This window comes from Eurosta solidaginis, chromosome 3, assembly GCF_040869045.1.
Source record: "Eurosta solidaginis isolate ZX-2024a chromosome 3, ASM4086904v1, whole genome shotgun sequence".
Lineage (NCBI taxonomy): Eukaryota > Metazoa > Arthropoda > Insecta > Diptera > Tephritidae > Eurosta > Eurosta solidaginis.
In genome coordinates, this window is record NC_090321.1 from 152,659,797 (window position 1) to 152,683,841 (window position 24,045).

Here is a 24,045-nt window from a genome sequence, read left to right on the forward strand (position 1 = left end):
CAGTTGAATGTTGACATAATTTACTTATATACTGTAAAGATATTAAATTTTTTGTTAAAATTTTACTTTAAAAAATATTTTTTTAAAAGTGGGCGTGGTCCTTCTCCGATTTTGCTAATTTTTAAGCATACATATAGTAATAGGAGTAACGTTTCTGCCAAATTTCATCACGATATCTTCAGCGACTGCCAAATTACAGCTTGCAAAAGTTTTAAATTACCTTCTTTTAAAAGTGGGCGGTGCCACGCCCATTGTCCAAAATTTTATTAATTTTCTATTCTGCGTCATAAGTTCAACTCACCAACCAAGTTTCGTCGCTTTAGCTGTCCTTTGTAATGAATTATCGCACTTTTTCGATTTTTCGAAATTTTCGATATCGAAAAAGTGGACGTGGTAATAGTCCGATATCGTTCATTTTAAATAGCGATCTGAGATGAGTGCTCAGGAACCTACATACCAAATTTCATCAAGATACCTCAAAATTTACTCAATTTATCGTGTAACGGACGGACGGACGGACGGACGGACATGGCTCAATCAAATTCTTTTTCGATCCTGATTATTTTGATATATGGAAGTCTATATCTATATCGATTCCTTTATATATGTACAACCAATCGTTATCCAATCAAACTTAATATACTCTGTGAGCTCTGCTCAACTGAGTATAAAAAAAAAAAAAACAAAAAAAAAACCTATATAATATGCATGGAAATCTTCTTCATTATTGTAAAAATTCGTAGACTAAACCCAACAAACACTGAAAACAAAAATCTCAAATGTTTGAGAAAAACATTGATTCTCAGTTTGATATTCAACATTATTTATCATTTGAAACAACATATTTTCTCGACTTTTTCTCAAACGTCGATCTTCAACTTGAGAATAATTTGAGACATACTTGACAATTTTTTTTCTCTCAACTGTTTGAGAAAACATTAATTCTCAGTTTGATATTCAGCATTATTAATCATTCGAAACTAAATATTCTCCCAACTTTTTCTCAAACGTTGTTTTTCAACTTGAGAATGGTTTTAGATATGCTTTCATTTCATTCCATTCCTGAAATGTCAACATAGCAAAGATATCGAAATCTATCGAATCGGTGGATATTCGTCGATCTCTAATTTGCATAGTTTAGCTGGAAATGTAAACAAGCTATTTTATTGAGTGAAGTTGGACATAAAGTGAAAAAATAAGGAGGTATATATACATTTTGATAATATTAAATGATATTTTACTACATTATGCATAAATCTAAACGAGTTAAAAGTGAAGTGAGGCAAATAATAAATTTGCTTACCGAAAGTGGCACAACAGTAGCACCGGGAATAATAGAAAGTTCAGGAGTAGGCGCCACCTTAGGCGAAGGCCCTTCTATTTCCAATAGTGTTATTTATGATCGAAGTGATTCAGAAAGTGTGGATTGCGACTATTCGGAATCTGACATTGATGCAGAAAGTGAAATGGGAAGTGTTATTCGAGAAGAGCTTGCTGTATGGGCCGTCCATTTTAATATTTCCACTGATGCAACTAATGGCTTGTTAAGAATACTTCGGAAATATATTACTGGCATTCCTAAAGATGGCAGGACATTGAAATGTACTCCGAAGGTACCGCCAGTGGAAAAAATGGGGTCAGGAGAATATTTCCACTACGGTGTTGAAGATTCCCTTACAGATTTTTTAATGAGAAAATCGTTCATATCTTCTGAAATCCACCTCAACATAAATATTGACGGTCTTCCACTAGCAAAAAGTTCCAATTTGCAGGCATGGCCCATTTTAATAAACGTGAATGGGGACCCGGTTGTTATGGTCGTAGGTGCTTATTGCGGAAATAGCAAGCCACTGTGCCCAAATATATACTTGCAACGTTTTGTAGATGAAATGTTGCACTTAATGGAACAAGGTTTAGATTTCAATGGCAGGCATTATTCAATTCACTGTCGCTCTTTTGTTTGTGATGCTCCAGCAAGATCGTTTATATTGGGTGTTAAGGGACATACGGGTTATTTTTGTTGCGTAAAGTGTACGCAGAAAGGGGATAGTAAAGGCCATAGAATGATTTTTCACCATGAAATGAATAGTAGTAGTAGAACAGACTCAGATTTCCGCCTAAGGTCTGATATAAATCATCACAGAATAATAGAACAAACCGCCATTGAGAAATTGCCAATTGATGTTGTAAAATCCTTCCCATATGACTACATGCATGTGGTATGCCTTGGTGTGATGAAAAATTTGCTTGTAGGTTGGGTTAAACAAAGAAATGAGCCGTATTCATTAAAATCTGCACAGATTGATGCATTAAATTCTAAAATATTATTTTTGAGTAATAAGGTACCTAGAGAGTTCGCTCGACGTCCACGTACCTTAAAGGAAATTGAAAGATTTAAGGCCACAGAATTGAGGCAATTTCTATTATATACTAAAAAACACTTGCCGATATCTTAGACGCCGAACGGTACCACCATTTCTTGTTACTTAGTTTGGGTATTCGAATTTTACTTGATAAAAAATCATGTTCGGAAAATAATGAATGTGCGAAAATTCTTTTAAATGAATTCGTTAAAAATGTCTCTAGGCTTTATGATGATTCTTTTTTAACATTTAATTTTCATTGCCTTACTCATTTACACAGTGATGCATTAAACTTTGGCGATTTAGAATCTGTAAGCGCATTTAAATTTGAAAACTTTTTGTCTAAATTAAAACGAAAATGTAGAAAAAAAAACCATATTGCTGCACAGATTTATAATCGTTTAGTAGAAGAAAGCTTGTTCTGTAATGAAAGTGTTACGGAAAAAATTGAAAAGGAAAAATTACGAAATGGGCCAGTAAACTCAATTAATACAAATTTATTTTATTTATCCATAAAAAATCCTGACAACTTTTATAGCGCAAACAAAAAAATATTCAAGATAATAAATATTATTTATGAAAATTGTGTTCCAAAGGTAATATCTTTGGAGGTCAAAAATTTAAATGATCTTTTTATTACACCAATAAAGTCATCAAACTTTAATATTTATTGTTGCGCCACTTTACACTTTTCCAGTGATCGATTTGAGCATTCTGTAGATGAAATATCAAAAAAAGTAATTTTATTTCATAACTTTGAAAATACCGAATTCGTATTTTTACCACTTGTTCACTCATAGATGGATTTTATCAGCACATTTTTGTCTACTGGAGATAACCAAGTTACCAAACAAGGTAAGGTTTTTGACTATTCATTGTTTATTTAAAATTGTTTATACTAATAGTCTATTACCGTTCATTTTTCAGATTTGGATAATTTGAATAGGAATATTGATGCCTTAGACAAGAAAATAGACGAATGGAGAACAAATTTATCAAAGGGTAATATTTGTTTATTTATTTATTAAAATTTTTTGAATTAGTGTGCGATATGTTCAACTTGAATCCCTTTTATATTTTTAGTCAGGTTTTTCATAACATTTTCGAGTATGCAATTTTTAGTATAACTTTAGTATACAAAATTTAAATTTTGTTCTGACTTTGTATGGAAAAAATGGAATACTCGAAAATATTGTTAAAAATTTGATTGAACAGTTAAAAAAATTTTGTAATGAAGAATACTGTCCTTACTCAAAATCAGCCAAACCATGTATATATAATGATAATCCTCCTTGAAAGTACTTTAGTTGGTATACGACTTAAAATACCTTTCATTTGATACCCCTATTGGCATATCTTGCTTAATACTTATATAAAAAAATCACATTGTTGGCAACAGCCCAGTAGACAATCTTGAAACGAGGCGTAGTTTCCATATATATAATTATTTCATGCAAATATTTTTCTAATATTCATACATATCTATAAATTCAATAATTTCAGAAAATCAATCAACAAAAAAGTTGTTAAAGAGGGTATTGGAAGAAGTTAAATTAGGCGCAAGTTCTGCAACTGTAAAAAGGAAGAAGATTTTACCGCAAAAACCTTTTTCAGAAGTGCATGAATTTTCCGAATTTGAAGCAAAAATTCAAAGCTCTGAGAATAAATATAACGATTTGGTGAATATCCTAACAATTTAGCTATTCAATTAAAATGCAGCCATTTTATACATGTTTATTTTTTCCAGGTGGCCGAACTGCAGACCATCATCTGTGCAAGTACAACTAAATTCATAAAAATGGCTTGGCGCAAAATAATAACTGACAATGTTGCGCAATCGTATTCCTGGCAAGGAACTAAAACGAAGACATCAGCTAGGGCGCTAAGTGTAACAGGAGCACTGAAACGTAATTACGCGTATGATCATATGTTGTGGCTTTAGTTATTTTGTTTATTATATTTAGAAGCCTTTTGTCTCAAATTTCCTAATGTAGCCAACGACAGTGATTTTGAACGAGCGACAATCAACTTCTTCCAACACGCTAGTACTAGGCTAAATAAAAAGGTTGAATACGAAAAACAGAAGAATACCAGCTTGCAATAGATTATAATCTATATATAATAATTTTTAGATGCATTTTATTTATTTACTTATTTATTATTTAATGTTTCCTTTTTCTTAAAAACGCAGGATATTTCTGTTGTATTTTTGAACTACAAAAATTTTATTTGAATTTTTGTATTAAATTCTTTTCACTTCTTCAACTAAATTGAAAGAACATTTTTATGTGTAACCCGTAGGAGTTTTTCTAGCTATATGCATTTTTTGTAACCTTTTATGTAAATTTTTTTTTTATTTATGTGAAATAATAGGCCTGTTCATTTACAAAAAAATTGTTACTGGAATTACTAATCGTTGATGTTTTGTATGAGCAATGACAGAAATTCCTAACTTCCAGTAATAATTTTTTTGTAGATGAACACATCTAATATGTTAGGCTTGTATCTATGTCACTAATGGGAACTTTTGTACCTCATTTGCACTTTTCTTTGCAACCTTAAATTCTTGTGCCTAAGTTTTTTGTTTACCTATATGTGTACTTAATCAACATGAAGTAATATTTTAATGTATTCACCATGTATATATAACTAGTCGGAGTTTCTCTACATCCTATGCTGTTTTGTAATATTGAATTTAATGCTTAGTTTTTTGATTTTCATGAAATAATAATTTTTGTATAATATAATTTTAATTTTTTTATTCATTTATCTATCAACATTAAACAATATAAAATGTATACATATTTGTTACAGAATATTTTAATAAAATAGAAAGATGGTTGAAAAACTGGCATGTAACTAATTTTTTGCTTTGATATACTTTTTTGAATTAACTGAATAAAGAAAATTTAAAAAATTTGTCAAAACTCATAAAAAAGAACTCTTATTATTAAAACTGGGTATTTCTTTTACAGCGTAGGTAACAATGAATAAACAATTAAATTAGAGTAATTGGATTCCATTTCGTTCCGCTTTATTTTCGTTTGAGAAAAAGTTGAGAATCCAAAAATTCTCAATTTGAAAATAAAGAAAAATCCCATATTAAAAATGAGCCTTTTAGCTTGAGAACGCTATCAACGGTTATTTTAAATGCATTTGAAAACTAACGTTTGAAATGTGAGAAATGGACTGATTCTCAAATGTATCTCAAACTGAGATTTGACAAAAATGTTTATTGGGAATTGAAGAAAAATACTACATATAATATTTCCATATATGCTACTACACTCTCAGAGTGCCGATATATATATATATTGCTGTTTAAATGCTTTTGTTTTTCAATAATCGAATGTACCTCAATTTAAATTTTTTTCTCGTCACATTTAATGCTCTATAATTACAAAAATTTTGTAGGCTGTCTTTTTTTTGATTTCTATTTCAAAACTCATTGCGAGCATATTGTACTAGCAATACATATATGCCCATTTCCTATCGCACAAACTCCTCCAATTTTGTAGCATATACTTCAAACTTTGCACATTGGCAGCCACTACCGCTAGTGCTTATAAGTATTTTCTTACGTTGGTTTAGCAGTATAATGACAAAATCTATAATACACGGTTAGAAATTCGAGCCTAAATTGCAAACCATGCATCTCTTTAATAAATTTAAAAATTGTTATAGAATATATAAAGGAAAAATACTAGCACTTAAACGTAGTAATTAATCTACAAATTGAATACAATATCTGGAAAATACTCAAAAATAAGTGAATACATATTACTTTCCTAAAATTGGTAGTTATGAAGGAAGGCTTTAGGAACTCTATTAATGCGCGTATTTACTTTTTCTTGGTGTTAGTGGCCTGGAATTTTCTATTTCAATCCATACAGTTATAATCATTGGCTATTCCTTTATTTGCCATTCATGCAACATTTTTATGTAGCATAAACAAATTCTATGGAAATATAATGTCACCTTAACTATGGGGTACGCTTTCGAAAAGTCCACACAGGAAATTTAGGTCTAAATAAAGTAACTGTGTATCAATGTGGACACATTCAGTCTATGTGAAGTTCCACGGACCGGTCAGTTCAACCTAGCTGTGTATCGTTTATGAAGAGTTTTTGTAATTGCGTTGGATAGAAGTCTACGAATATTGGCAATATAGAAATGACAATTTTCTTATCCAATGCCTGGCATAGATTTTCACTAACGATTGAAACACTCGTATATATGTAGATATGGTTATAAGTATAGGTAAACGAATTTTGGGTTGTTCCAGCAGCGCATTTATAAGGGCCCAGTGAGTACCTTCTCCCACGGCCTTTAGTTTATAGTATACATATTTATGATGCGAATGGATTTTTACGAAGGTCGTTATCACGTGACAAGGTACTTTCCCACCTTGCCAAGTGTCACAGATTTTTGTCATCAAACATGAAAATAATTGAGAAGAGTTATTTATAGCTACAGTGGGTTAGTAAACCCTCCAGGTGTTTTCTGTAATGAAAGGTCTAAAAAACTTGCCCCCGCGAGCTACGCCCCTGACCACCAATTTATATAACACAAGGTATAGTGGTGAATTACATATATCATGAAACTTTATTAGACTTAAATAAAATTATATACATACAACCAATAAAATTAAGCTTAAATTTAAGAGATATGTGAGCCGTTTATTTTGAAAGTGGCATAAGTCATTTCATGTCGTTTAGGTTCAGTGGTAATTTGCTTGTATCTCTCCTCGCCTCCAGTTTTTTAGAGTCCAATATCCAAAAGATGCAATTCTTATTATTATTTTATAATTGTAGAACCATCTATATATGCATTCGTTCAAAAATAACAATGCATTTAAGACCATGAGTTGGAAATGACTTATGGCACTTTCAAAATAAACGGCTCATGTATGTATACGTGTATAGTATAAACATATCTGTAAGGTATTTATCACCTTTTTAATTACTGACCGATTGATTTCAGATGAACAATTATAAGCAAATGCTCAACAAGTGAACGTTTACACTCTAAGTTGCTTTCAAAGTACGATTTATGTAAATTTGTATGTACCTACTTACGTACGCGGTTTAGTTCTAAACGTCTTAAACCAATTCATCGGTAGACTCAGCTGCAAAAAATCTGTGAAACTTAATTAGTGTGACTCTTTAATTTGTGCTTTTTGTGTATTTTTGCGACAACCCTGCATTTCGTAGGACATATAAATGTTAAAAACGTTATTTAAAAGCACTGTGAAGGGACAGAATAAGAAACAGTACCGTCTCTTAAAGCGGCAGTTCTGAGCTAGTTCGAAACTAGTGTGGTGAAGTTTTCCTTGACATGTGGGATATATACATAAGGGGTGGCCTTGCCTCGTTGCGTTATGGCTAGAGCAAAGAACACTGTGAATTCCACTCATATTTCTCTTCTGGGAACTTGAAATAGCCGCAATTACGTACTCCATCCCTTACATCAAAAAGGGCACTTTTAAGCTCTTTCTATACGATAATTACGATAAAGTTAAATATAATTCGAGCTTAGCATGTTTCTTGAATATAAAACGTCAGGTAATGTAACATGTGAGCCATCTATAGTTGATAGCATTATAAAAACTCTACAAGAAATACCCATTTTCTTTTCTGGCCGATTCTGACTTTGGTTCCTGAGCACTCATCTCGGATCGCTATTTAAAATGAACGATATCGGACTATAACCACGCCCACTTTTTCGATATCGAAAATTTCGAAAAACCGAAAAAGTGCAATAATTCATTACGAAAGGCAGATAAAGCGATGAAATTTGGTAGGTGAGTTGAACTTATGACGCAGAATTGAAAATTAGTAAAATTTTGGACAATGGGCGTGGCAACGCCCACTTTTAAAATAAGGTAATTTAAAAATTTGCAAGCTGTAATTTGGCAGTCGTTCAAGATATCATGATGAAATTTGGCAGGAACGTTACTCCTATTACAATATGTACGCTTAATAAAAATTAGCAAAATCGGAGAAGGACCACGCCCACTTCTAAAAAAAAAATTTTTTAAAGTAAAATTTTAACAAAAAATTTAATATCTTTACAGTATATAAGTAAATTATGTTAACATTCAACTCCAGTAATGATATGGTGCAACAAAATACAAAAATAAAAGAAAATTTCAAAATGGGCGTGGCTCCGCCCTTTTTCATTTAATTTGTCTAGGATACTTTTAATGCCATAAGTCGAACAAAAATTTACCAATCCTTTTGAAATTTGGTAGGGGCATAGATTTTATGACGTTAATTGTTTTCTGTGAAAATGGGCCAAATCGGTTGAAGCCACGCCCAGTTTTTATACACGGTCGCCCGTCTGTCCTTCCGCATGGCCGTTAACACGATAACTACAGCAAAAATCGGCATATCTTTACTGAACTTAGTTCACGTACTTATCTGAACGTACTTTATCTTGGTATAAAAAATTAACCAAATCCACTATGACCACGCCCACAATTACGAAAAATCAAAAAAATGCTATAATTCTATACCAAATACGAAAAAAGGGATGAAACATGGTAATTGGATTGGTTTATTGACGCGAAATATAACTTTGGAAAAAACTTTAAAAATGGTTGTGACACCTACCATATTAAGTAGAAGAAAATGAAAAAGTTCTGCAGGGCGAAATAAAAAACCCTTGAAATCTTTGCAGGTATTACATATATATAAATAAATTAGCGGTATCCAACAGATGATGTTCTGGGTCACCCTGGTCCGCATTTTGGTCGATATCTCGAAAACGACTTCACATATACAACTACCACCACTCCCTTTTAAAACTCTCATTAATACCTTTAATTTGATACCAATATCGTACAAACACATTCTAGAGTCACCCATGGTCCACTTTTATGGCGATATCTCGAAAAGGCGTCCACCTATAGAACTAAGCCCCACGCCCTTTTAAAATACTCATTAACACCTTTCATTTGATACCCATATCGCACAAACATATTCTAGGGTCACCCCTGGTCCACCTTTATGGCGATATCTCGAAAAGGCGACCACCTATAGAACGAAGGCCCACTCCCTTTTAAAAATACTCATTAACACCTTTCATTTAATACCCACATCGTACAAACAAAGTCTAGAGTCACCCCTGGTCCACCTTTATTGCGATACCTCGAAAAGGCGTCCACCTATAGAACTAAGGCCCGCTCCCTTTCAAAATACTCATTAACACCTTTCGTTTGATACCCATATTGTACAAACACATTCTAGAGTCACCCCTGGTCCACCTTTATGGCGATATTTCGAAACGGCGTCCACCTATAGAACTAAGGCACACTCCCTTTTAAAATACTCATTAATACCTTTAATTTGATACCCATATCGTACAAAAAAATTCTAGGGTCACTCCTGCTCCACCTTTATACCGATATCTCGAAACGGCGTCCACCTATGGAACTAAGGATCACTCCCTTTTAAAATACTCATTAGCACCTTTTTTTTTTTGATACTCATATTGTACAAACAAATTCTAGGGTCATCCCTGGTCCACCTTTATGGAGATATCTCGAAACGGCGTCCACCTACGGAACTAAGGATTACTCCCTTTTAAAATACTCATTAACACCTTTCATTTGATACCCATATCGTACAAACAAATTCTAGAGTCAACCCTGATCCACCTTTATGGCGATATCCCTAAATGGCGTCCACCTATAGAACTATGGCCCACTCCCTCATATAGTACTCTTTAATGCCTTTCATTTGATACACATGTCATACAACCACATTCCAGGGTTTCCCTCGGTTCATTTTCCTACATGGTTATTTTCCCTTATGTTGTCACCATAGCTCTCAACTAAGTATGTAATGTTCGGTTACATCCGAACTTAACCTTCCTTACTTGTTTTTTATATATTTGCCCAAGATTTAGTCTTTTCTACATTAATTATCTTCCTATTTCCAGATCTAATTTTTGTTAGAATTCTTAAGTTTATACACTTAACTTCCTCGAGCCTTGCTTTCATGTTTCCTATTTTCTCCTTTCGAAAACTGGTTTGGCAAGAGCTTTCTATTTGAGTTTCCTTGAAGGACTCGGAACGTTGGGTGATCAATGACTTAGTAAAAAAATTTAAATATATCATTTATTTGGAAACCAGTGAGAAATGGTAATACATGATGTATTTTTAAATAAGCCATTCGAAATTTCGATGAAAATCTGCAAGTGGAAAGGATCTGCATTAAAAGATGATTTTTTTTTTCAAAATATGTAATTGTTGTGTTTTATTGTGGACCTCTACAGTTATTGTCCTCAAAACTATTTTATTACCGAATTTCATTTCAAGTGGTCGATTTTTGATCGGCGTATGACATTAAACGCTTTTTAATTTAACCGCTTTTGTTTAGAGACTAACTAAAAAGGAGCGGACCGTTTGTACTATATGGGTATCAAACGAAAGGTTTTAATGAGTATTTTAAAAGGGCGTGGGGCTTAGTTCTATAGGTGGACGCCTTTTCGAGACATCGCCATAAAGGTGGACCAGGGCTGACTCTAGAATGTGTTTGTTCGATATGGGTATCAAATTAAAGGTATTAATGAGGGTTTTAAAAGGGAGTGGTGGTAGTTGTATAGGTGGTCGCCTTTTCGAGATATCGGCATAAAGGTGGACCAGGGGTGACTCTAGAATTTGTTTGTACGATATGGGTGTCAAATGAAAGGTGTTAATGATTATTTTAAAAGGGAGTGATCCTTAGTTCCATAGGTGGACGCCGTTTCGAGATATCGCCATAAAGGTGGACCAGGGGTGATCCTAAAATTTGTTTGTACGATATGGGTATCAAATGAAAGATGTTAATGATTATTTTAAAAGGGAGTGATCCTTAGTTCCATAGGTGTACGCCGTTTCGAGATATCGCCATAAAGGTGGACCAGGGGTGATCCTAGAATTTGTTTGTACGATATGGGTATCAAATGAAAGGGGTTAATGAGCATTTTAAAAGGGAGTGGGCCTTAGTTCAATAGGTGGACGCCTTTTCGAGATATCGCCATAAAGGTGGACCAGAGGTGACTCTAGAATGCGTTTGTACAATATGGGTATCAAACGAAAGGGTTAATGAGTATTTTAAAAGGGAGTGGTGGTAGTTGTATAATTGGTCGCCTTTTCGGGATATCGCCATAAAGGTGGACCAGGGATGACTCTCGACTTTGTTTGTACGATATGGGTATCAAATGAAAGGTGTTAATGAGTCTTTTTAAAAGGGAGTGGGCCTCAGTTCTTTAGGTGGTCGCCTTTTCGAGATATCGTCATAAAGGTGGACCAGGGGTGACTCTAGAACATAGATTTTAAGTAATGATTAGATAATGCAGGCATGCTTAACGAACGAAACGATATCATTTCGTTACGATAATCAACGCTAATAAACGGAACGAAGTCACTTCGTTTCGTTTATTAACGTTAAGATCGTCAAATTAACGTTAATTTGACGTTCTTAACGTTAATAAACGAAACGAAGTGACTTCGTTTCGTTTATTAGCGTTGATTATCGTAACGAAAGGATATCGTTTCGTTCGTTAAGCATGCCTGAGATAATGCTAATGATTGCTAATTAACCTTCATTTGCGAAATTCTCTAATTCATTAAACAATTAGAAATAGTTCAACTAACTCCCATTAGATAATTGAAATTTTTTTTCTAATGGTAAATCTAATTGCAATTAGTTTTTAAAAGGGAGTGGTGGTAGTTGTATAATTGGTCGCCTTTTCGGGATATCGCCATAAAGGTGGACCAGGGATGACTCTAGACTTTGTTTGTACGATATGGGTATCAAATGAAAGGTGTTAATAAGTCTTTTTAAAAGGGAGTGGGTCTTAGTTCTTTAGGTGGTCGCCTTTTCGAGATATCGCCATAAAGGTGGACCAGGGGTGACTCTAGAACATAGATTTTAAGTAATGATTAGATAATGCTAATGGTTGCTAATTAACCTTCATTTGCGAAATTCTCTAATTCATTAAACAATTAGAAATTCCCATTAGATAATTGAAATTTTTTTTCTAATGGTAAATCTAATTGCAATTAGTTGCCATTAGCAAAAAAAATTGGTTTACCTTTACAATTATAAATTTAATTGACTTCTGCTAATGCAATTAGATATTCAGTTAGCTCGAATTCTGAGATGAGTGCTCAGGAACCTACATACCTAATTTCATCAAGATACCGCAAAATTTACTCAAGTTATCGTGTTAACGGACGGACGGACATGGCTCAATCAAATTTTTTTCGATTCCTTTATACCTGTACAACCAACCGTTATCCAATCAAAGTTAATATACTCTATGAGCTCTGGTAAACTGAGTATAAAAACAACACGGATTCAAAAACAACAAGGCCGCGGGCGCTGACAGATTTGGTAAGGCGCATGCATCAACTTATTTTCCAAAAAATGGTCGAACAAATACATGCCTGACTATTGGAATCTAAGTGTTCTTTACCCAGTCTACAAGAAAGGGGTCCTGAAAACTACGCCATCTGTTGTGGAATCAGCCTTCTTAATATCGCATATAAGGTTCCGTCCAGCGCAGTGCGCGAAAGATTGAAGCTCACTGTGAATCAGCTGAAATTGGACCTTATTAGTGCCGCTTCAGATGTGGAAAGTATAGCACCGACCAGATTTTCATGCGCCGAATTAAAAAAAAAAAACCGCGAAAAAAGAATTGACACACATCGCCTCTTCGTCGATTTTTAAACCGCCTTCGACAGCACGGAAATGAGCTGCCTATATGCCGCTATGTCTGAATTTGGTTTCTCCACAAAACGTATACGACTGAAAAAATTTCGTTGAGCATCACCATAAGCTCCGCCAAAATTCTGAAGGACATCTCCAAAGTGTTCGAAACGGAACGAGGTTTCAGAAAAGGTGGCCCAATATCGTGTGATTTCTTTAATTTGATAGTGGATAAAATAATACAAGCTGCAGAACTTATCCGCTCTGGAACAATATTCTATAAAAGCGTGGAATTACTGGCGTATGCTGACGACGTTGATATCATCGGCCTGAACACCCGCACTGTAAATTCGACTTACTCCAAACCGGAAAAAGAAGAGGAAAAGATGGGTTTGATGGTGACTGAGAACAAAACGAAGTTCGCTTTCGCGACGGCGAGTGGCTAAGAAGATTTAATTATGAGCTGTACGAGCTTTACGCAGACATCAACCTAGTCCAGTGGATTAAAACGCAGCAACCACGCTGGCTAGATTATGTTATGCGAATGAAAGATGATGCTCCGGCAAAGAAAGCACTTTCAGTGGAAGCCGCCTGTGGAAGCGGAGGAAGAGGGCGGCCCCCACTCCGCTGGACGGACCAGGTGGAAAACGATTTATTTTCGAAGAAGCGACTGGCGTGCCTAGGTGGACGGCCATAGTAGTTTAAACGGTTGAGCGCCAATTATGCAAGTAAGTAAAACTGTCCGTTGCCGGATATTGATACGGTACGTTCTGAAAACTAGCAGCACTAAGGTAGTAGCTCGGTCAACTTTTTAGGCCTATGGGTTTTAGTCATAACTAAAGTCTTTAGCCCGCTAGCTGTTGGGATTAATTAATTTATTTATTGGTTTAAAGCACGGTGGCTTCCGTGGTGTGGTGGTAGGGTGCTCCACCTACCACACCGAAAATCCTGGGTTCAAGTCGAGGACAAAGCAAAATCAAAAATTTAGAAACAAATTTTTTCAATTAGAAAACGTTTTTCTAAGCGTGTCGCCCCTCGGCAGTGATTTGGCAACTACTCCGAGTAAATTTCTGCCATGAGAAGCTTCTCAGTGAGAACCCATCTGCCTTACAGATGCCGTTCGGAATTGGCGTAAAACTCATAGATCTCGTCCCCCAGTTCAGTTTTTACTTTGCTTCGCAGTACAAGCTGTGCCGATTGAGTGTTTAGTCAATAGGGATCATAAGTTCTGTCTGGTAAGTAAGTACGCTGAAGTCTACAGAGTGGGTCTTAATAGGCAAAAGTTTGCGAGCAGAATTCACCGTGTCGTATCATAAACAAATCAGCCAAGATACCGCATTCCGGAATTGTTGTATTTGTAATCGAATTTGAAAAAATAGTTTAATGAAGTAGCGTTTTTGAAGTTTTTCGATTTATTGTATTTCTCTCATATTTGGCTGCCAGTGTTCGGAGTATTTAAAACTGTTAACGACTACGGCGGAGTAAAAATAAAATGTTCGGAGTATATTTTTTTTCTTTTTTGAAAGCGGGCGAACAACTAACATCAATTTGATTTGGTGGCTTGGCAATCCTTTCGATTGTGTTTTCGTAATGAAAAGTTTCTCAGCAAAAAAGTTATCTGCCTTTTCAGATGCACATGGAGTCTGCCTAAAACGTGTAGGATTACCAAATAATGCTCCCATTAGCACACAACATTCTGGAAGAAAAGTAGGCTCTATCTCCCCGGTTATTTATCGCGAAAAATATTATTATTATTTTCGGTTTATCATACATTTTTCATACTCTTTTAATGACAGAAGGTTTCATTCTGTAGGAATGATAATGGTGACCTGGTAACTGACGTACAGAGGCGAAGAGTTGGTATGTAATGTGGAAAAGACGAAGTACTTGCTGTCATCGGGGCCTTTGTAGCCACGTCACTGTTGACTGATATAAATTGGAGACTGTGAAGGATTTCGTCTATTTGGGAAGCAGCATTAAAAGCAAAAACAATATCGGCCTAGAAAACAAACGGAGAATAACTCTTGCCAACAAATGCTTCTTTAAGCAATTGAAAAGTAAAGTCTCGACGAACAAAATTCTCGCTCTACAAGTCACTCATCATAACTGTACTGATTTATGGCTCGGAATACTGGAAGGTGTCGAGAGAAGATGAGATGGCTCTTGGAGTATTCGAGAGAAAAGTTCTCCGGAGGATTTATAGTCCTATCCATGATGTCGACGGCGAGTATCGAATGAGGTATAATGATGAGCTATATGAGCTTTTCGCAGATATGACGATAGTGCAGGCAGCGAATAAAAACAGAAAGCTTCGCTAGCTAGGTCATGTTATGAGGAAAGAGAAGACCTTAACTGAGTTTGGAGAGACAGTTGGAGGAAGCTTTGACCTCGCTTGGTGCTTCCAATTGGCGACTGTTATCGCAAAACAGGGTTAGCTGACCTCACTGACTCAACGTACTTCATTTTTATATAAAACTTCAAGAAGAGCAGTATGTTGAATTTAGGCAGGATTTACAAATCGCGTCCGGACATATTTTTTGCTTGCATTTTAGTCCTTCTATTCTGATTCCATACGAAAAATGTGAACAAACATTCTTAAGACACGAACATATTTTAAGACACGAACAATCATTTCGTCCAATCGTCACTTGTAAACAATCAGCTTTCCATACGTACATATGCATTGAAAACTTCAAACAAAATATATTAGGCAATAATACTATTTAGTTTTCAACTCAACCCAAATAAATCTTTAAGATAAAAAATATAGTAGGAAGTAAGAGCGGAGCAAAATACTCCGATTGGAATAAAGTCTGAACACTGCGCCAGCAATAAAACATGTTTCCAAAAGCATGACGTGACGTCGAGAAATTTATTTCCCAGCCAACTATAATTTTTTGCCTCTCTCATTTTTTAATGCGGGATCTGTTTATTGGTTCATGTTTTGTAGCAGTATAGCAGTATTACAAAAATGGTCTGTACATAGTATAATGGAAAATAATGATACAAAAAATTCATTTTAAGCAAAATACTTTAATTTTTAGAATTTTCGAAAACAGCTGTCCAAATGAGCATTACTACCGTTTGTTGAGGTGAAAATTTAATTTGCATTTTAATCTGTTAAAGCAACTTAAAAATATATGTGTGTCCACATATACATATGTATGTATGTAGTATTACTCATAGTTCAGGTCATCGTGACAATACAACAAAATGGGACAAAAAAACGACGGGATAGTTGAAAAATACATTATGGAGACGCTAATCCTTTTATCAATACTTACTTATTTGTTGATTGTTATTTGGCATTTTTTTTACCAAAATGTTTTTGAAACTTTTAAAAATAAATAAATTATTTTGACAACTTAGCACCATACATAGGCTGGTGAATTGTATTTTATATTACAGAAATAACAACAAATCATATACGAGTGTTTTCAAATCATAGCACACACAGAACCTCACACATATAAAGCCAGATATCTTTGAATGACGTACATATGTGTATATATTTTCTTTGACTACTATATTGGATAAGAATTTTCTGTATATTTAGAGCTTTCACACCGTTGGATAGTTTTCAACAAAATTTGAAAATGGGGCATACCTATGTTATATATTCTGACTAGTTGTACCCAAGCACAACTTCGTATTATTTTGTTTAGAGCTGTAGAATGTGAAAGAATTTTCATGATATTTGTTTGTTAATTCATGTATCATTTATTAGCCATCCAACTTTACTTTTAACATTTTCAGAAAATTGTATGTCATAGCTCTGTTTTCTAATGAGTATTTGCGTTTATTATTTCAGGCAATTAGCCACTCAGATAATTTTGTAAGCTATCCCCTCCAGTTCAATTATTGCGCTCGTTCATCTAGTCAGCGCCTTCATTATTATGGCCAGAATCAATAGCCTCAACAAAATAATGAAAGGCTGCTAACTCCAGAAAATTTGAATACATTTAAGCTTGTCATGCAATATAGCTTTTTCGTTCTTCTATGAAACTTTATTGGATGGAGCTAGCAGCTTTTATTGAAAATGGTCGAAATCAGATTATATCCATGCCCACTTTGGGAAATGGGAAAAAGGAACAATGCTTTAACAAGTACTGATGAAGTGGAGGAACTTGACGAATGGATAAGAAAAAGTTACGAGGTACAATATAAGTTTATTACAATTTTGAGAGAAAGAAAATTTAGAGAAGAAAATTTAAAAGTTTTGCAAGCCATCAATCAAAATCTATTGATATCCTCTTGCAATTTGACGGAAATGTGGTCCTAGGTATTATATATAGATTCGATCAAAAGCGGATAAGGAACACGCCTACTTTGAAAAATAGGGGCTTACAATTTTAATCTTAAAGAAATTTTCATTATATATATATTTGGTACGTAGCAATACTTCCAGTGGGGATATGATATTACAAAGTAAAAAAGTTTAAAAAAGGAAAATTGTTATAATCCCCTTCTATTTAGTTAATTTGCCCACAAATCGTTTAGTGCCATGGAAAAAATACTTCACGCGATTTACGTCTGAGGAGATCTAGACCGAACTACTCTTTCAATTTACGCCGTGCTATTTCATTCCGGTTCCTAACGGCATCTGCAAAGCAGATGAATTTTCACTGGGAAGCTTTCATGGGTGAAATACACTCGGCGTGCTTGCGAAACCACTGCTGAAGTGCGACCCCGTTCAGAAAAGCTGTTTTCTGAATTAAAAAAACTTTTCTTAAATGCCCAAAGTCGATCAAAAATCTTTTAAATCATTTAGTGTTCGTGACGTTTCCTTAAAATATATTTAAGAGCACACATTCAAGTATATAGTGTTCGGTTTCGTCCAAACTTTAACTTCCCTTGCTTGTTTTGTACTAAATTCAAAACATAACACCTCATTTAAAAAAAAATTTTTTTTCACTTTTGATAAAATTTCCGAAGTACTCACTTGGATCGAGTATACTCGATACTTTGTATGAGTACTAGCATTGATACTTTGATCCGAGTATTTTATATGAGTACCGGTATCGATCCTTTTTCTTTAAAGTTCTATTACTAGGAAGGCATGGTAGATCGCCAGATTTTTCGAAAGCCACTTTTGGGTCACGACTTCAAAAAGTTTGAAAACCACTGTGTATTTAAAAAAAAAATTAACAAACCTTTTTTCTAAATTTTCGGTGTTGCTTTGACAGGGAATTGAACCCACGATGTTCGGTGTAGTAGGCCAAGCACGCTACGACCACACCACGGCGGCCGCGTATATTTACTTAACAAAAAAAAATTCAAAACAGATCATGGTCAACTTTTAAAATTGTAAAACATACACACTCAAACATATGCACGGCCCTGAAGGAAAAATGCGAGAGGAAAAGTAACGTAAAGTGGCAGCCCTAAATGTAGGGTTTATGACTACCTCCTAACTGGTGCTAGTCAGAGCAAAATGTACGTATTACAAAGAAGCATAATTTTGTAGTCAGACTCCACTTGAATGGAAGGCAGATACCACCCACAACTGACAGAGTTCAGAACGCATCACAATTTTAAAAGTGTCAGTTGAAAAGCCTGCGTAAAGATACATTGAGAACTAGTACCACCTCTTAATGCCATTGTTCTGCAATGAATGCTGACTAGATCGTTAAAATGTTGCGTTTTTTTTATAATATTCCTGTTGTTAGGTTTTATTAAGATTTCAATATATCCCTCTAAACATATGAAGTCCTAATATCAACGTTAAGGTGATCTGCCTAACACTTTTAAATTTTTCGTCATATTTAGCAAAAAAGAATTTAACGCTCTACAAGATGACTTCCTTTTAATTTTTACGAAATTTCTTTTCTTCCCAATTTCCAATAGAATAGACTTAAGCCTTGACTAACTTGTGAATCAGTATACTTAATGATAAAAACAACAATTTGCCTCGTGATTTTAATTTTTCCTACAAACTAGCGTGACGGGACCTACTTTTTTTATGCCGACTTTGAATGGCATCCACTGGCAGATGAATTTTTGTTGAGAAGTTTTTCAAGGCAGAAATATACTCGAAGTGATTACCAAACCACTGCAAAGAGGCGGCCCACATAGAAACACTTTTCCTCAACCATTTCGTTGTTTCTTTTATCGGGACTTCAACTCAGGGTTTTCGGTGTGTTGGCCAAGCATGCTACCTCCACACTTCGGCGGCCCAGCTATATTTTAAAGTGCACAGTACTCTAGAAAACAGTGTTAAACAATTTTTATTGTAGCATGTACCTGTATGGCTCTATTTCCATAATTAGACATACCGACTTGGGCAGGGCGAAGCACTGTTACAACAACAAGGAGTCAGAAGGTTTAAAATTAAAATTCCTTACACAATTTTTTAGGGTAATTGAAATGTTCGATGCGGGTGACCTTAATACCATGCGAAAAAATAAATACTTTACGCGATTTACCTCCGAGCAGATTCAACCTGACTTCTCTTCCAAACTGCGTTGTGCTCCTTTTAACGGGATCTACATGTTTTATGCCGACTCCGAACGGCAGCTGCAAGGCAGAACCTTAGAACCCGCTTAAATTTTTTTGATTTTTGATGTTGCTTTGAACACGGGATCTTCGGCGTGTTAGGGTGAGCATGCTACCATCACTCCATGGCGGCCGGCTAATAATATTTATGATGTACATATATTGGAAAGATATTTATATTATATACGTTTTTTTAAGTCTGTTTAGGCGTCTACACAAACCGTTTCGCAGATTTATACAACGCCCCACTGAGAGTGGGCTCAATTGTATTTCTCGAGTAACAAGTTGGCATGAAAAAAGTTGTTTATTTGGAAGCGATAAGACAATGTCGCAGAAGAAGTCATTTGTAAATTACTTGAAGCGATTTCGTTCCATAAGCTATCTCTTAGACGCCATACGACAAGAGCTTGCAACTTCGCAGGTTTCATATAAGAAATAATTAATGAAATCATCCAAATGGAAAGTTTCTCTAGTGACTGGAGAACAGCTTCTGTATGTGCTTCTCCTGCTTCCTTTTTCTACTGTGTACATACTTATATTCATGGGTATATGCAACCTAAAATGATTCCTGCATTTTATTGCAACGTCACTTACTGCGGACAGCCGCTCGTCATCTGCACACACGCCCTTCAATGCATTCCCTCTAGCAGACGACCAGACAGACAGGCAGACAAGCAAAGTGGTCAAAATATACCTGACGCATTATGTGTATGTCTGCTTAAAGCAATCCATTATTACTGTTGTTATAATTTTTTTACCTTTCATAAAGACTTATGCTGTAAATACTACTATCGTATGCAAAAAGCGCCAGAAACAACAACAGAGGCAAAATACAGAGCCAGGCGTTTACTTTTTTCAGCCTGACCGGCACTTTGTCTCAGTAAGTCTGTAGATGTGCCTATACAATTTTCGCGCCGAACATTAGCATCAGCATTGGTATCGTGGTCAGCGCTTGAGTCTCCAACATTGCTTTTGTTGGTGTTAAATTGTGCTTGCATAGGAGTCTGCATGGGCCGACATTGCAGTGCCTGTTTCAATTCGTTGCCGTGGCATCAAGTATCACCAAAGGAATTTCACTGTGGTTCGTTTTCGATTTATGTTCGATCCTGCCCAAAATTGAGGGTGCCTCCATTCTCCATCCCATTATCTTCTGCTTTATCTTAAATTTTTTCTTCTAATTCTTCTCCATCCCTTATTCCATTTATCTCCCACCCACTCTCCCTTTTTAGGTACATATATTGTATTTATATTTATAAAATTTTGACAAACTTTAGAAACATGATAATTAAGTAAATAATGCTGGATTTGGAAAATTTTGACAAAATAAATTTTTCATAAATCAAAAACGGTTAAAGTATGAAAGATATCTAAAAAGACCTTAGACCATGATACAAAAAATGGAGGTAGTTCTATTTAGTCTGACGGTAGCCACTTGACTTTTGCGGCGACTATAACAACTTCACCAAAAAAAAGCTACCAGATTGAAAAATGTTACGAATTTTTCTAATTTTGACGGATTTCATATTAACGAATACGACTAAATTACTTTCATAGTTATTTAAAAAAAAGACAAAAATGAGCCCCATGCCTTGGAAATATTTTAATACGAAATATCGGCCTAGCAAAGAAGGTTTTTAATAAGTTTTTCGAGCTCCCGAAAATTGTTTTGGTGGAAGAACCATGGATCGAAGTATGGAAAGCAAGAGAATATAGCCTTCTTAAGTGCCCGTGCGTTTGCTCAGAACATTTTGACAAAACATACACGTTTGTAAATTGCTTGCTCAAAGGAGGTCCTTGTAAACCGACACCGCAATTTCTTGATAAATTGGCTACAAGTCCACATTTTTTATTTTTTTATTTATTGTATAATTCAAGCGTTGCGCTTTAAGAAGGAATTGTTACACCATTTTTTAGAGAGAACATTACCCTGTACCTCTGCAGGTTAGTCACTACTTATGAGAGTGTTTTTGCCAGTTGTATTAGGGGTAGCATTGACATAGATGTGCATACTTTGGAGGTACACTTTTTCTCAACACGCTTTGAGAAATATCCGCTGTAGGGGCATGATAAAAGGCCATGCTAGAACAACAGGATTTTTCGCGTATTTTTTTTTCCTCTCTAGGGGTCAAGCTGCCATAAAGATATGAGTCATTATCCACTATTTTTCAATAAAATTGGATGTTTTACTGTGTTTTACAGATGACCATTGCGTTTTCATCCTCAAGGAAATTTCCATCCCGAAACCACAATTTCGGGTTAAAAAGTAACGGTATGGCAACACTTCTGGCAAAACAACAAACATTATGAAACTTCAAAAATCCCCAAATACGTCAAAAAAATTTGAGTGGAACTACCTTCTTTTTTGTATCATGCCTTAGACGAATATAATAGGCAATGTCATTACGAAAAAAAATTTAAATCATTGCTATTGTAATTCAACAACCGGCCCACTCTTGATAATATTTAATGTCAAAAAACTTATTAAACTAAATGAACTGTGCGACAGAAGCTGTCAGCTGAGTATATAATGTTCGGTTGCACCCGAAATAAGACACCTTTACTTTTTATTCATAATATTTGCATGGGTACGACTTACACCACGCCGTTACACCTTCGGAAAAATCGCCACCCTAACACAACTCTCTTTGGTGGAACTTCCGCAGCGCTAACTTTTTAAGGAATAGTTCAGTTTTCAGGCTACTTAAAAATGTCCCGGCGTCTTTGAAATTCTTTTAGTCAAAAGTGGACGTGGATGGACCGAAAACTAAGCAAATAGCCATATCCCTTTTCTTTAACATGAGCGCACATCGCTTAAATAACTCATTTGGGCGTATTAGTTCAGGATATTTTAATCCTTCTTTAAGAGTGCTGCTTCTTCACAAAAGCCGTTTATGGTATAGCTTAGAAAGGGTCACTTATATCGAAGAAATTCGTTTGCTTAACGCTGGACTCATTTAAGTCCATTATGCTTTAGCTGCAAGCTAGAATATGCCAAATCTCAGCAAAGGTTTGAAGTATTTGTAAAGAGAACGCCTCATCTACTTAAAAGCTGCCTTTTATATTATAACGAAAACAAATTTTTTAAGCCTAACTTTATTCATCCGGAAGTTATGTTTTTTTTTTTTTGGCCATACGGCCAAAGAATTAGATGGTTCTGATCTCTTTTTTTCATTCAGCAGAATGCACAAGTTTTAACATGCATAATATGGCGTAGACTTTGAATGACACGAAAATGTAAACTGCTGTGATAACTGCTTCAGGATTTATGTTGTTGAAAATTTCAAACACCTAGGTCTTACAATTGATAATCGTTTGAATTGATCTGAACACATTCAAAAACTAAAACATTACTTTCTGAACACTACTCGTCACTTCTATCGTCTCAAAAAGTGTTACATTATGTCTACTCTAAAAGCTGTTTACTATGGTCTAGTCCAATCGAAACTTCAATATGGAACTACCAGCTGGGGTGGCGCCTCGAATAGTAAGTTGTCACCCGTTGTAACCTCCAAAAGGGAATTATAAGACATATATGTGGCGCAAACTACAGGTCTCACGCTATGCAATTTTTTAGGAGACTAGATATACTATCATGTCGTCATCTATATTTATTTAAAGTCCTAAACACTTTCTTTATTAGATTGGGGTACTTAGAAAGTTATTCTTCTGAAGTCTACAATATTTTGAGTAATCTGCTTCTATCAGTACAAATCCCGCACGCTAGGACGTCGCATTTCAGAAGTTTTTATACATACGCGTCGTGCAAAATTTTCAACTCTCTGCCTGCTTCTGTGCAGTTCATAAGAAATCTTAACCTATTTCAAAAGAAAATAAAAATGAATATGGTTAGTTTTAGCCACTGCGAACCAGAAGCCTTGTTGAGGGCGTTAATGTGAGCCATATCTAATTCTGTATCTATATCAATTGTTTCTCTATCGTAACCATAACTAATTATCTAAATTATTCTATAATATCATTAATAAATATATATCCCACACTAAAAAAGATTTTTAATACGCGAACTGGCATTTAATACTATTTTAAATTGTAATATAAAAAATGCCATGTACTTTTCTTACGCTATATAGTAGTAGAATGTGCTTTTTCAGTATTGTAATTTATTTATAAGTATGCATCAAGGAAATGTGTCTTCAATTAAAAAAATTTAATTGAATAAAATTTCCAGTCGAATAATATTTTTTTTTTATTCGTCTGTAAAATTTATTTCACTTTTCTTACTGTTTTTGTTGTCTTTTTGTTGCTGGCGTTTCTTTTGGCGGTGCTTTTATTGGAAATAGCAACAAATCTTTCGGACGAGTAGCCACTTCCCTCTTGCTATGCTATGTGTAAGCTTATGCAAATTTCACATAGAGGCTTAATGAAATGATTAGTCAAGTTTTCTACATTAAAGCCGTAATTTAACTCAATCTTCCATACAAAATACGAATTCTTAATTATCTCATTATTGCTTTATTGAATGCCTAATC

General features: G+C 34.9%; 2 protein-coding genes across 4 annotated transcripts in view; both read left to right on the top strand.

Moving 5' to 3' along the window:
* The window catches only part of ana (anachronism), a 216,915-nt gene that overhangs the window by 13,338 nt on the left and 179,532 nt on the right, over positions 1 to 24,045 (top strand). The gene's annotated exons all lie outside the window — the stretch shown is intronic.
* On the top strand, positions 809 to 4,752 carry LOC137244376 (uncharacterized). The gene is made up of 6 exons (XM_067773308.1): positions 809 to 1,203; positions 3,164 to 3,218; positions 3,291 to 3,365; positions 3,867 to 4,042; positions 4,111 to 4,270; positions 4,328 to 4,752. Exons 2-6 carry the CDS (start codon positions 3,164 to 3,166, stop codon positions 4,465 to 4,467), a joined length of 606 nt encoding a protein of 201 aa, XP_067629409.1. The 5' UTR covers positions 809 to 1,203; the 3' UTR covers positions 4,468 to 4,752.

Bases quoted from the DNA above. Each gene is read 5' to 3' on its own strand.
- LOC137244376 (XM_067773308.1), top strand. From the start codon at position 3,164: ATGGATTTTATCAGCACATTTTTGTCTACTGGAGATAACCAAGTTACC. The intron at 4,043-4,110 runs GTGAATATCCTA...TATTTTTTCCAG, and splicing joins AGAATAAATATAACGATTTG to GTGGCCGAACTGCAGACCAT. The intron at 4,271-4,327 runs GTAATTACGCGT...TATTATATTTAG, and splicing joins TGTAACAGGAGCACTGAAAC to AAGCCTTTTGTCTCAAATTT.